Source organism: Aythya ferina (assembly GCF_964211825.1).
Source record: "Aythya ferina genome assembly, chromosome: Z".
NCBI classification, from domain to species: Eukaryota; Metazoa; Chordata; class Aves; order Anseriformes; family Anatidae; genus Aythya; species Aythya ferina.
The window spans coordinates 41,942,815-41,958,264 of record NC_140299.1 but is presented as its reverse complement, the minus strand read 5'-3'; the positions used below and the strand labels follow the sequence as shown (position 1 = coordinate 41,958,264).

General features: G+C 38.5%; 1 protein-coding gene across 2 annotated transcripts in view; it reads right to left on the bottom strand.

Annotated features, from left to right (window-relative positions):
* The window catches only part of LOC311427490 (transducin-like enhancer protein 4), a 97,928-nt gene that overhangs the window by 43,231 nt on the left and 39,247 nt on the right, over positions 1-15,450 (bottom strand). Inside the window, exons 6-7 of one of the 2 annotated variants that reach the window (XM_084504891.1) lie at positions 13,539-13,613; positions 425-629 (exon numbers count right to left, since the gene is read on the bottom strand). In XM_084504891.1, the coding sequence (XP_084361017.1) occupies positions 425-629; positions 13,539-13,613 (280 nt within the window). The remainder of the gene's footprint in view (positions 1-424; positions 630-13,538; positions 13,614-15,450) is intronic. The other variant, XM_084504892.1, reaches the window with a different exon arrangement.

Here is a 15,450-nt window from a genome sequence, read left to right as displayed (position 1 = left end):
ATGCAGAGCAGCCCCACACGCATGGAGGGGAGGAGGCAGCAGCAGGGATGAGCAGGTGGGGGGGAAGGAGAGAGAAAGAGAAAAGTACTAGTTAGTTTACATAAAATTACACATTTATCATTCTCAGAAGAAAGAATCTTGATATCTGTTAAATAATAAATTGCACAGATGTTAACTTTTCTGTACAGTTAATTATTAATACCCTACAGCCAGATTTATAAAACCAGAACTCCACCTTTTGAACACACTTTCTGGCTACTACAAGGTAATAAATACTTAAGCAATTAGCTTTAGAAAATTACTTGTGAATATTGTTGTTGTTTTTGTTGTTTGCATGTTTTTCAAAACATATGGAGAGTTAAAAAGTAAAAGAAAGAAGGAATGAGAAACAAATGAAGCCATGTACGTATCTGGCAGCACCTACCTCTTTGGTGGTCGTTATCATGGTGCTTCTTTTCATCTTTGATCGGGAGGTGGGACTGACCCCCCAGTGCGCTGGACAGTGCCAGAAGACCAGCACTGCTGCCAATGGGTGGGATGGCTGGAGGCTGCAAGCCTGAGGGGTGCGGAGTGAGCGGCACGGGCAGACCATGTCCATGTGACAAATGCTGGGCCTGGAGTTGTTGCTGCTGTGAAAAATGAAACACAGATATTGAATTTGTTCAGGGAGATGGGGGTTATCTGACTGATCCTGTACATCAAACCTAACTGATCAGATCAACCCATACATCCGATCAACCCATGTATCAACTCTCACAAACATCTTGGCATTTTAAAAATGTCCATATGTTTGGATGCAACACAATCTGTAAACTTCAGGCTGAACTAACAACAAAAATAATTTAAAAAAAAAAAAGAGAGATTTTCTTCAGTTTTAGTGAATTTTTTTTTATTCCTCTGATAGAGCTGCTACGTTTTATTCTTGCTAGCAGAAACACACCACGTACATGCCTAATCAAAACATATGTAACTATAAAAGCAGTTATATACTGCAAAAAAAAAAAAAGCTGAAAATTGAGAAAATTAGTGTTAAACAGTTCTCCCAGCGCTACTGCACAGCATGCAGTGAGAGTTAATTTGAAAGAGAAAACCTGAATTAACAATCCAGAAAAGGAAACTGGTTGCAGCCACCGTTTTAAGCCCTTTAAGTGTCCTCAGCGGTACTTGAGCAAATTACTAAAGAAAATCTAATGTAGCAAGGCTTGGGTCCTCCTGTAGGCTTGCTCAATAATGCTGAAATAATTGGGCACTCTGTGCACGTTTAGTGATGCTCGAATGAAAAGCTAGAGGCCTGCCCTTGTACTCTTCTCTAGCTGCTGACTCTGTGTTGTGACAGGTTTATTTGAGTGGGACTGTGATGCATGCACCAGTAACTGCGCTGACAAGAGTTTAAAGTCATTTTTACCAGTACACTGGCAACACATAGAGAAAGCCCTTGAGAGGTTCGAATTGGAGTGCTTGACCTCAACCAGGGCTGCATCAAGCTCTGTGCTATGCTAACCATCGTGGGTAGATAGTTTGTTGCTACTGAATGGGAAGGCATGAAAAAAAAAAAAAAAATGTTATGTTAAATACATCCCAAGAGAGATCTGTTTAGGTCCAAGACTTGCCCACTAACTGTCCAACTAATTCCTGTTCATACAGAAACTAGATTAGCTTTGAAATTTTCTCTTAGTTTCCAAGCAGTCACTTCTCAGGACTCGTGGTAAATCAAATCAGAAGTCCTCTAGGATTGCTCTCTTCCCTGCACATCTTCATAAAGGACTTTGGAAGAGGAAGAAATAAAAACTTAACTCACTTTGCATAAAAACATTCCATTTTAAATTCCTAATTGCGGAGATTCAAGTTCTTCTTTTATTTGTTTTTCATTTGAATCTAAATTCAGTTCCCACCTCACAGCCTAACTCTCTAATCAATCGAGAGGCAATAATACTGTTCACTTGATTTTTCCCTCCCCTCCCTAGCATGAATCTTTACATATGGGTGAGCTGAAAGTAAAAGAATGCAAGTCATATATACTGCACGCCACATAACTCATGCAGCACCCTGCACGCACACACTTTCCTGTGAAGGCAGAGATCCTTCTCCTAGTTTTCAAAACACAATCTAGGTTGTGGAATCTGAGTGACAGTAGCACGTACATGGCATCTGACTCAGCCCAGTGCCAGGGATGGAAAATGAATGACCCAAAAGGAAGGGAAAAAATAACACAAATATTAAAAAAAAAAAAAAGGACAAAGAAAAAAAGACACAAAAAGAAAAAGAAACAAGATTCTTGCAGGTGGGAAAGAAAGATCAATCCTCTCCCTATTTGCGAGCCCATGTCACTCTAGTTAAGTGTCCTTTTTCACACAAAGTATCAAACACTTTTTGTTTGTTTAGTGCTCTTATGGAAGGATGTTTCATTGCTCAGAATTGAAAATTAACTACAACAAAATGAAACAAGAGACAACTGTTTGTTGCTTAGCTTTAGGACTTGCATGGGGCTACCTTACAGCAAGAGAACAAGCTGGCATGCTGGATTTGTGGAGGGAAGAGGACAGAGAGAGATGATAAACAGAGAAAGAATATGAGTAGACAAAAGCCCCTGTAATCCAGAATCTTGGATTTCATTTTAAACATGGATTACCCGTTCCTCTTTGAAAATGTGCTATAAACCAATGCAAGAAGATGTCTTCCTGAGTTTGCCAGTGGCTTTGATAAGAGCTAGAGAATACCAGCAGTGACAGAGTTTTGTTCTTGTTAACTCTTTCACTGTTGATCAAAGTATACAAGTAAGGGTCACTCATTGCACAGTTCTGTACAATCCATAGACATTTGCCTACCAATCTACCTAATCTGCATTATATGACCTCCTCTGTGGACACAGGATGGTTTCCAAGGAGCTTGAAGAAAACGGCCGTACAAATGCAATGGCATTTTTACTGGATTTTGTTGGGAGTTTTTCTACATAACTCAGCCATACAGCACCGCAGGCTCTGCATCTTGGCTATGCCAAACGTTAACACCTCCTGGACATAACTTGGGCATTAAGATTAGCATGTGCAATGACGCCTCAGTGCAGCTGCTTGAGATCACCCAGAACTGCATGGCTGGCCCAGATTCTCTTGGCCAAGAACTGAAATGTTTTCCCTTGCAAGTTGAGTTGCAGACACCTCTGAAAAGAACTGAAGAGAGTAGGTGAAAAAAAAACAAAACAAAACAAAACAAACCCACAGCTTTCCTGCCACAGAAAACCATGCACACAACTTTTCTGAAGGGACTCTGAAGATCTTTCATAGAAAGTGATAGGAACATGAAATCTGCATGTAAGATGGCCCCATAGTAGCACAGTGCCATTCACTGATACAGCAGAAAATTGGTGTGATTTAGTTACACTGCAATGGCACAGAGAAAACACTTTGGTATGAAAAACAGACTGCTAACCTAAGTTAACAGCCCAAATTCTGTTATAGACCCACTTGCTTATGCCATGCAGTTGCAGATAATGTGGTGCATAGTTATAGATTGGGGTAGGACTGGAAGTTCAACAACATGTGGATTGGGAGTAGGGCTGCATCAGTACAGAAAAGGACTATGAGCTCCTCCAACATGTTGAGCAATGTTGTATGTCCAAAGTAAGACATGTCCAAAGTGGTCTGAAAACACAAATGAAAAAAATACAAGTGAAATACTGGGCAGACTTTTGCTCTCAGAACACAATGACTTTTGGGGACAAAGCTGGCAATCATAAAAGAAGAAGAAAAAAAAAAAGTAAATTACAACATAATTAAGCACTGTTTTCTAACACACATACTCCAGGCAAAGCCAGGAAGTGGTAGCACCTTCCCAGCTGCTATATCCAAACCTTTGAAATCTATTACTATGTTCAAATGTCTGCAACATTCACAGCTTGGTTTTGCTTTTTCACTACCCATCAACATCAATAGCGAGTATTATCTTCTAGACCAGCCTGTACACAGCTGCTTGGTTACAGAGAAAGTTAGAAAAACTTCTAACATGGGCAGTTCCTTACCCACTAGGCATCTGGTTAGTGCTACAAAGTAGCAAGAAAAAACAAAAACAAAAACAAAAACAAAAATGTGGTCTTCTCTCTAGTCCTCAAAATGCCGAAGATATGAAATAAGAAAACTGACAGATATTCTCCCCACAAATATGCCCCTGTGGAAAGCAGGTTACATTCATTCTGCCTATAGAATGAATTTAGATCATGAAATCTGATACAATTTAAAAACTTGCAAGGAATGCCTGAAAATAAACCAATTGAGCAACCACACAATTTTTTGATGTTGCTGTAATGCTTTCACTTCCCACTCCTCCATCTCCTCTTTAATTTATTATCCTTAGTCATGTCATTTGTGAACTCTTAGCATATGGTTAACTAGACAACCCTAGAACAGTTGACTACAGTATGCATCAAATCAAGCATGCATTTTCATAACAGGTGAAAACTTGCAAAAACAGTACACCATGCTTTATTATGCTGTAAATTTTCTAGAACTATTTAGAAATAAAAACAGCTACAGTTACCAACCAAGAAACATGCCCTATAGAATGCTACTGGATTGTTTTTAAGAAATATCCAACACACAAAAATATAAGAGCAAGGGTAAAATCAGCAGTCAGAAAGAAGCCAAAAAAAAAGAAAACTTCACTTTTTTGGTAATAAGTTTTGGAAGACAGTCACTCAAATCAGTTTGTCATTAAAAAATGAAATAAAAATTTCAACAATTACCAAGCCATATCAAATAAAGATAACATCTAGTTGCTATTAATCTGGTTTTGGTTTTTAAATGTTCTGAATTTTCTTCTACTTAATCTACAGTGACAAGGGAAAAAATAATTCCCAAAGCCACGTCTAAACAAATGCATAAAAAGGCTTTGTAAAAGGTTCTTATCTGAGTATCACTAATTTTTACAACTGGAATTATAAATATTGATGCTTAGCTTAATTCTTTTCCCCACACATCTTAAGAGATCAAATTTAAAGCAAAATGTGATAATAAACCCACTAACAAATTAGCTTCTAATGCTCTCTTGTTATAGTCAGCACATTCAAAACCTATTTTCCTGGAAAAGGTTCAAGTTTTTACTGGATAATTTCCAAGCAGCTCTGTGTCACAGTAATCTACCACTTTTTCCTTTACAGACCCTGGAAGTGCACAGCCATTATCCAAACAACCTGAACATACTCCTCTAACCCGAAGACAGTTCTAATGTTAACAAACTAACATCTCAAAAAGATACGTAATCACACACAAACCTGCTATATATACTGCTGGGGGGACACTAAAGCATCTGACTAATTTAGCTTCATGAAATTATTCAGGTGAAATGACTGACTGTTCAGAGAGAAACATTATTATGATAGCATACACACAAAACGCTAATCAGGGTAAAGAATATAAAGAGATAAAAACAATGGCTTGAGTGGTTTTTTTGAGTGCAAAACAGTGTCAATGGTTCAAAGACCAGCAAGAAAAGGAAGTGCTTTGGCACACACAATTTTAAGCGTGTTTCAAATTATATGAATTTTTATCTGTCATGCCTGTTAGCACCCCCTGACATAATGAGCACTGTCTCTGCCTCCTTTATCTGCTGGCATAGCATCCCAAACCAGTTTGTTGTTGTTGTTGTTTTTAATGTTAAGGTACAACATGGCAAAACAGCATAGAAGTACAGTCATGCAATAGCTCTTCCAGTGGAACAGTCCTGGAGCTACACGCACATATATCATATGATTAGTTTGTCTTAAAGAGACTGTGTTAAAGATGTAGGATATGGCAACCTACTATCCTTAAGATCAGACTTGTAAGAGAATGATCATTTTGCATCTGCCCAATGTGAAAGGATGGCATCAGAAACTGGTGGGAACTCAGTACCCTCACACACAGCTCATCTGCAGCAAACACAGTGCTTGTTTCTGCTCACAAAGGAAAACAGATGCACAGGTTAGAAAATCCAGGACAAAGAATTAAAAACATAAAAACGGAGAAAAATGAGATAAATTAAAAGAACAGAAATAAAAATAAAAAAATAAGTAAGTAAATAAATAAAAACCATCAAGCAAATGCCAAAATTCTTCCTCCCTGAGAATCAGTATATTCTGTCTTTGAGGATACTGATTCCACAGAAGGAAAGCAAGCTCCACTGAGAAAACTATGGGGGGAAGGGAAAAATCAATAGCTGTCATTAATCAGAAGGGGAGCATTTAGAACTCCTACATAAATAACAAAGAAACTATCAGATTCATATCTCTACAAATTGCCTTAAAGATCTTTAAAGTGATCTACGAATAAGAAGTCAACTCCAGAATCATATTGCGGGATGAAAGGCAATATATGCAGGGAACATTTCCGTTCTTAATCATATATACAGGAACATCTGTCAGGATACGTTTCGCCATTTGTCCTCCCTTCCCCCCTTATGACTATTTTTCACTCAGTGAAACAGCAAAGAGAGAGGATGAAAGCAACAACAAAAAAAATATGATCCACCACCAAATCAAAGACCTGTGGTTAAAGAGGACAGCATTTTAATAATGGGGGATATGGGGGGAAGCTTTTTGCCACAAAAGGCCGAGTGCATTTTTCCCCAGAATCTCAGAGTTCAGTAGTTCATTTTTCTGTTTGCAGGACTCCTCTCTCATTTTCACGTTGGGAGTGGAGGGAGGAAGAATTCCGCTCCTTAAAATCACTTTGTATTATCATTTAATAAAGGGCAGAAATTCTTGCATAAATCATGCCACTTAAGCTGTCCTCTTCCTTCTTCCCTGTCCCCTTGTTAGCTTGGGAAAAAGAAATTCGCATCTGCAAGAGAAGGCAGAAAGCACCAAGTTCAGCTGTGCTCAAGGTCTTACCGTAAGAAACACCAGTGGCTTCACATGTGCCTCGCATAACAAACCTCTGCTTCAAAACCATTTACAACGACCAGTGCAGAGAAAAGAATAGTGACAGCAGCAATGGGGTGTCTTCATTTACAGAGGGCAAAATTCAGATCTGGACAAGTGCACGCTGTCCTGATTTATCCTATCTACACAAACCTGATTTATCCAGACACTCTATTCACATCCTACCCATGGACATTGGGAAGAGATTTTCTCTGCTCTGGACAGACAGTAGGAAAATGGTGTCTCCACTGCGACTTGGTGTCAGAACCATCTGAGATGTATAACTTAATAATAACAGTAAAAGCTGGAAGAAATGCCACTGATCATACAGAGACCTGAGTTGCTAAATCTATAAGCGATTCTACCGTCAGAGCTTTTAATGTGGCAACAGTAATTCACTTCTAAACTTCCTCACAAGGTATAGTCAAAGACCCGTGCAGTCTTAGCATAAAATGCATATCACGTATCTCATACATGCATTTGCTTAATGCCTTTCTTTTTTTTTTTTTTTTTTTTTTTTTAGTGAACCCCTAGTGAGTCAAATTTCTGGATAGCAATTGCCAAAAAGCACAGACTACATAGCTCTTTCAGTTTTCCAATAGTTATAGATACATGCTGTGTTGAATTTCAGCAAATTGTCTTTCTTTGGGATCTTCATGCACAAAGAAAAAATCTCCACAGAAAATCCTCCTCCAATCTGCATTGACTAATCCTAACCCCCAGAAAAGATGTGGTGGTCAATTAGCTGTGGTGCCAGAGTTTGGAAAATCTTGAGAAACATGGAGGCAGAAGTCAGCTCTCCTGCCTGATCAGATACAGCATGTGAGCTGTAGCACTCGTGTCATATGCACTTACTTAAGCATAACGAGCAGGGCCTCTGGCATCAGCATATTGGCAGTGGGATGTAATAAGTGGTCTGCACTTCGCCCTGAAACATGTTACTGACTGCTCCTACAGTGATAGACCAATATAAATTCAGTAGCTACAACAGCTTGCATAAAGAGGAAAATAGTGGCAGCCCATTCCAAGTGTAGAAACAGCATTTAAAATCCACCCTTAGAGCATTTTTTCAGTAAATATGGAACCTGGAATTATTTACATTCTAATTACTTCTCTCAAAAATCCCTAAAAAGATCTTGTGTACTTCATTTTCACCTTCCTTAAATCAGGATAATGCTGCATATGGAAGAGATTTATTTAAATCATGCCTTACCTATAAGTCTCTCTCTGAAGCTGCCACATGGAAAAACACTGCAAAAAAAAAAATAACTCTCCACTTCCTGCCCCCCCAAAAAAGCAGTGTCTTCAACCCAGCCATACCTCAGACGAATAATTAAAAACAAAAAAATGTTTGCAGAAATGTTTTTCCTCCTACGATTCAATTTCAGGGATTAGGCAGTGTCAAAAAATTTGCAGACCATGTCTCACACATTCTCAGTATACAAAGAGCAAAGGAGCAATTAAACAGGGAGGAGTGCATTTTGGTTATTTCTTCAGGTACACAACTAAACACAACCAAAAGCACGTACCCATTAAGTCAACCTTGTCTGCCACCTTCCCACTATAACAATCTGTGTACAATATACAGCAGCTGGCCACTTTGTTTTACAGCATCTAAGCTTCAACCACTGCTTGACACCAGCACAGCCCTTGCACAAACAATACAAAAGGGCCAAGAGATGAGCAGCTTGTGCCAGTGCCACAACACAGCTGGGCATTTTGCTGCCTTTCCCCATCCTCGCTGAATTTCCCATTTCTGAAGGCACACATTTGGCAGGAATGGCTTTACCACAAAAACCGTAATGCAGATGTTCACAGTTTACACAGGAAAAGCTTTTGCAACACCTCCCCATGGTCATCTCTCTGCTCGGGCACCGGGCATGGGGTGGCAAAGAGCATCCCTGCTCCCAGTCCGAGCCTCAGCCCTCCTCTGCCCAGGTACCACCAGCAACATCGGCCCACCAAGTGCTGCGGCTCAGCCAGAAGCACCTCTCCTCTCTTCCCCACTGCACAGGCACACACAAAAGGCAGGAAAAGAAAAAAAAAAAAAAAACACTATCCGCGAGGAGGCAGAAATGCCTCTAAATTGCACACATTCGCACCTAGAAGCAGGAGCTCCGGAGCATGGGGGCCGCGGGAACAACAGCATGCGCTGACGCTAAGTTTTTTATTATAGCCTGTGTGCACCTATCTGCATCTCAATGCTTCCACAGCTTTGTGTACCTGCACACCTATAAAGTTGGTACATAATTTACTTAAACAGGCGTTGTTCTCCACATTTGTAAAAATGGAACACTCACTTGAAAATAACCAGAAATTACATACTTTCTGAGATGGAGCAAACAAGCACTTCCGTCTCAAACACAGGATTGAGATTTTGACAAGCAGTGTATTAAAGAAGGAACTTTATAGCTTGATGGTTATATGTCACAATACAGAGGCATCCTTTTTTTCCAGTAAATGCCATTTGCTTATTTTTAAAGAAGACAATAAAACTGACATAATAAAACAAAATGCTTAAAAATCAAACCAAAGCTTTTCTTTTCTTTTTTTTTTCTTTCCTTTTTTTTTTTTTTTTTTTTTTTTTTTTTACTTTTACCCAGATGTATAGAATGGTAAAGGCAAAATCATTTAAATCATTTCCTTAGTAATACAAGTAATATTTAAATAGATTTAATAGTGCTGCTCCAAACCAATGAATTATGAGTTTAAAACCTATTAAAATGTAATGTTTTTTTCCTGAGCTGAGGGGAGAGAGATTTAAATCCACTGAATTTTAATATTTCAGCTTGAGCTGCAGGAGGTAGAGAAAGTCCAAATGAACTATTCCATCAGCACCATTCAAGCATGAACATTTTAATCAGTTTTACTTCCTTGGAGTTCTCTAACACAGTTTACGCTGTCATTCTGAAAGCACTTAACACAGAGAGTGTGAAAAACCACCAAGGCTTGTTATTGCCTTCACAATTGATGGCAAATAATTTTGCAGACTTCCTATCATTAAAATGTCACTGCTAAAAATTGAGGTTCAGCATTTCTTGTGCTAAACTGCATTTTCTTTGAACACCATCACATACCTGTTCTTAAGTTTTTGGTGCATTTATCTCTTTCTGTGATAAACAGGCAGTAGCCTCCATTTCTGTCTTACTATCCAAATGCTGTTGAAAACTGACTATTTTAAAACAGGGGGAAAAAACATACTCTGATAAAATTCTTATAAAGTTGCAAGTTAAATTCCCTGGCTCCCTTATTAAAACGTAACCACATTCACACAGCATGTTCCGATTATATAGTACAATGGATTTAAAAAAAAATAAAAATAAAAAAAATTTTAAGAGAGTTAGACAGCTCAATTTAGGAATACAGGAAATGAAAACATCATTCCTAATTAGATCATATTACTGATTTAAGGCTACAATTTGTGTGTTGTTCCAACAGTGTGAACTTGCAGTTTTTAATTTAAAAACACGGCAGCTATGGCACATGACAAGATCAACTGGATGCATCATGTTGCTCATGCCGATGCACCGAAACTGGAGAGGGACACTGACTGTGCCCTACTAAGTACCCCACGCAAGAATCCTGCACCACACTGCCCAGGGCAAATACCACCAGATGCAGATTTACAATCCTCTTGCAGAGCATGCTTATGATACATAGTTTTGGTTTAGTTTTTCTCCCCGTATCTCGCAAGAAGAAGATGGATGATATTTAACTTGTTTCAGTCCGTCAACAGTTTTAAACTGAACATGACCTGTGAAAGAAGTCATTATAACAGTGTTTCATTCCATTAAACACAACGAGTTTATTGTCAGGAGAACAAGCAGTCTCTCCAGGTTCCAGGCTCACTTCAGTATTTTGCATTTAAACTGTACGGATCAGTGATTTGGTTCATTTACCAATGAAGATAGAATAATATTGCAAAGTTAAAAAGGTGCTTCATCAGATTCCATTAAATCAGAGAACATTCATATAAAAATATATATGTGAAACACAAAGAGAGACATGATTTGTGCACATTTGTTTCTTGTGCCATACTCCATTCCAGTAAAATCCATTTTAAACTCTAACTGTAGTTCCTCCACTCAAACGAAAAACAGTTCAGCATCAACGAGGTGAACTGAATATGGCCCCAAAACACTGAGAAATCTACGCTACATTTGTATTTCAAAAACTCAGACACTGCTTCTGCCTTCTTCCAATACACAATTCAGTGGGTAATTAACAGATGTCTTTTGAAAAACTATCAACAGAGAACAAACACTGGAAGCTTTTTAAATATCGGTGTTAAAAGAACACAAACTTTGTCAGACTTACCAAGCAGCAAAATAATATAAAACAACATAATTAGAGATATAAAAAAGACATGATTTCTAATTATGTGCTCTGCTTTTTTTTTTTTTTATTGCTATTCACTTTACTTATGACAAGCCTTTTTGAGTCCCATGCTACATTTTCAGACTCTGAATCTCTCTAAGAGCAGGCATGAAATTATTGTAGGTATTCATGCAACTAGAACTTAAGCTCTCTTGATAACTTGCTATCTTATTTATTCAATTTTTAATGAATCTCTCAAAGACTGAATTAGATTACTTCCCTTTAAATCTGATGTACATGAAATTTTCAGTCTGTATTGCTCCTGTTTCTCTAAAATTAAATAGGTGGCTACACAGCATTTTTTAAGTCAACATAAAACAAGAGTGAAAAAAGGAAGGTAAAAATCACTCTTCTGAGGGAGATGAGAGCTATCCCTTTTTAATCCACAGAAACAAAACTCAGATATTACAAAGATTTCAAGCAATGGAATCTCAATTGACTTGAAAAGATAAATTCAGACTGCAACAGACAACATAGAAAATTCACTTCCGTCTGCTGGGGGCCGACCAATAGAAGTAACTGCCAGGCTCCCAGACAAGCTTCTAGCCTGTGTATATTTATTCTGTGTAGTTTAGCAGTTCATGAAGGCAGGGTAAACTTAAATAACAAGTGCAATAGGCAGTATCTACAATGCCACATGCTCTACATCAATAAACTTAACATTTACTAGGAATCTAAGTACTTTTCACAATCTCCCTAATATATGCAAGGGCGAATGACAAAAACGTACACAGACTGTGACATATTCGTATGCATGCGTGTGCATGTACACACGCACACACACAAGGGTACATGCACATACACACCAACACTACATACACACATGCAAAGCAGACATATAAAAACTTCTACAACAAAGAAGCCAACCTTTAGCTACTTACTTTATGCAAAGAATGTTAATAGAAGGCAATATTTTTGGTTAGGTAATGAAAACTAATTGGGAAATTATTCATCTCCCACTCTCCCCACTGGAGCGTAAAAGACGTACAACAAATGTTATTCATGATTCTACACGACTCGCTCTGATTCACCCCCTTCTTTCTAACGGGTACTTCAGAGGAAATAAAGGTTACTCTTTTCCATTTATATCTTCTAATTGACTACCGGTGTTTTCTTGTGGTCAGAGGGATACAAAATAGAGTTAGAAACAGCCTATTAAAAACAAGCTACAATCAGACCACTGCTCTACACTACCGTCAGCAATGATCAGAGAGTCCTGATTTCCTTGTTAAAAGACAGAGGCATAATTGAAGCAATATCTTCACTTCAGATTGATTATTCGGCGACCCTTATCCACATCTTCACTCAGCAATTTGAATTTTAATGAAAGTAAATGGAATAATTAGCATTTCAAAGTGTGTTTGATACACTGAATAAAAAAAAAAAGGAAAAGACTTTTATGTATAATCTATACACAAAAGAAAAAGCGTTTGGGAGGGGGCAGAATATGGGAAGTACAGTTGTAGTGTCTTCATTAGAATAACTTAAACAACTGCTTTTACCAGCTGCATAATTATACATGTGAATAATGTGCTATTAAGCTATGACTTCTCACCTTTATTTTACGTAGTGTGAGCAGCCATGGCTTTTGTTGTTATGCCTTTCCTCTCCACTCATAAAATGTAAACACTGTGGCTGCCCACACCCATAAACCTTGCAGGGCTTCTGTACTACCAGCCAATACTGCTGGTCGTAAAGCTTTTAAAAGGGGGGCTCCCCACACCTGTATTTTTAGACAACTGGGACTGGATCCTGTGAATGAACTGGGGAAGGGTTATTGTGCTTTTTTTCCTTTATTTAAGCAAAAGGTAGCTGAATTATTTCTTAGCATTCAGAGAGAAATGTGTGGCGGATATTTATGGTCTCGGGACACCACACAGAAAAACACATGGGCAACAGTGAGGGGAATAAACCAACCCCTCAGTAACGCACAGCGCATCATACAAAGGCTATCTGTTAGCATGGCTAGGGAAGCAGGCTGCCAAGCAGTATGCAAAGGAAGCAATGTGGCTTAAAAAGGACAACAGAAAACAGCCACTCCGCTTCAGGGAATGGATACAACACAGACATTAACACTCTTAGTCTTCTCAGCATAGCACAAGTGGAAGTTTTCAAGCAGCAACCAGCTTTTTACAAAGATCAAGCTACCCAACTCTCTTCCCCACTGCCCCCAGCTTTTGCCCACCTGATCGAAATAAGTTCAAAACAAGAAAGAAAGAAGAAGAAAGCTGTTTTCAAATACTATTAGAGCTGAAACAGAAAGACCACATACCCCAATGATTGCGTTCAGTTCTGCCATGGTCACTTGCTTGGCACGCTCCACAGCCTGCACCACTTGTTGCTGGTGCTATAAATGAAGATCAGAAACAGAATAAAATTATTTAAAAAAAATACTACGCACAAATTTTCTTTTTTTTTTTCCAACTTTTTCTTCTTTTAAATCATATGCAGGGCTTGAAATAATTGTTCTCTAACAGGCAGTCAAATTCTGTGTATAAGGTAAGAGTAGGATTTTATTTATGCTATTACTTGACAAGAATTACACCCTTGCCACCAAAAAGAGCTATTTTATAACCTGGCTGTATGGGGGACCTGTCTTCCTTTTGTTCACAAGCACAGTGTGCTCCTGAATTTACATGCCACCTTAAAAAGCAAACCACTTTCCTCAAAGGCATGGAAACTTTTTCATTAAAAAAAAAAGGCACACTGGAAAATGAAAGGTATGTATTTTCAACAACCACACAGTGCCCACATCACTGAAGGATATACAGATTCTCTTCCTTGGTACATTTCAAAGCAGCTCAACCGTAAGAAAGAAATTTAAAATGCCATTCACAATTCTGTCAAACATGTGAAAGAGAACTAATTATTTCAATCCCCAACATGTAAATTTTAATAGCTTTAAAAAGTCCATCAAAAACACATGGTCTAATTAACAACACAGTTTACAAGCTTCAGTGGTTATATTATCTCAGTTTGAGTGATACTGTATTACTGCAGTAAATTCAAAATTGCTGTATGCTGAAAACTGATTGGTATTTATCTGAAAACATCAGCTACAAATAAAAGCAAGGTCCTAATCCTGCAACCAGACTCGTGCCAGTCTGGAGCTCCACTGGTGGCAAATTCATCTGTACATGCAGCCTTGCAGGATCAGCACTAGGAGTGACAAATTGGTGCAATGTAGGGCCAGGGCGAACTGCAAGTAGGCTGTATGATAGGTACTGGGTGTGAATCACCTTTTATTTACAGCCACAAGTTGAGCATGGTAGGGCAGCCTGAGCTCGGACAGGAGTGAGGGCCTTTCAAAAAGGCTCTATTACACCAGGGTTTGGCACTCTTGGGTATGTCAGTTCTCAGTGTTCCCCGCACTACTATCTTTGTAACAAAGGGAAAACAGAGTCTGCAAGACAGAAACAAAAATCGCATTGTCCTTTCCTGTAAAAGCTCTCGGGACAAGGAGAACCAAGCTTAAAAATCCACCCATAACCATGAAAAATGTTGACCCCCAGCTATGAGAAGTGGATGCTTGCAATAATGAAAGAGGTAATCTAGAAACATTTCTGGAAGGTAGAAAATGGTTTTAAGGTTTGTTTGTTTTTAAGCAAAGAAGAATTAAATGACGGAAATGCCAGGAGAGCAAATAACATACTGCTGCAAACAGAATCACAGCAGTCCCATTTAGAGTTTTCTAAAGCTACAGTGCTAACATAAACCAAATCTGTCACTTAAGAGCAGCCAACATAAAGAACAAAAAGCAGGCCTGAACATGAGCAAATGTGTTCTTGGCATTTGGGAAAAAAACCTGCAGTGACTGATGTATCACCATCACGGGTAACCGCTAAAAAGGAAATTACAATTCTCAAGCCTTGAGTTCCTGATGATGTGTTATCATCTCCAGGTCATCACGTGATGAGGACAGGTACAGCTTGCATCAATAATGTAGCTGAAAGCCCTGTGATACGTGGCTTTATAAGGCAAGAGGGTGACCATAAAAATTACAACACCGTTTGCTGGTGGAGGTCAATTATATCAAAAAAGGATCAAGCGTTTGATCCTGTAATAATAAATAAAAAAAAAATAATATTAAAGAAAAGAAGAAAACACCACAACTGATCATTTGAAAAACAAAAACAACCAACCTCATTTACTGAGAGGTTTACAGTCATCATTGCTTTCCTAAC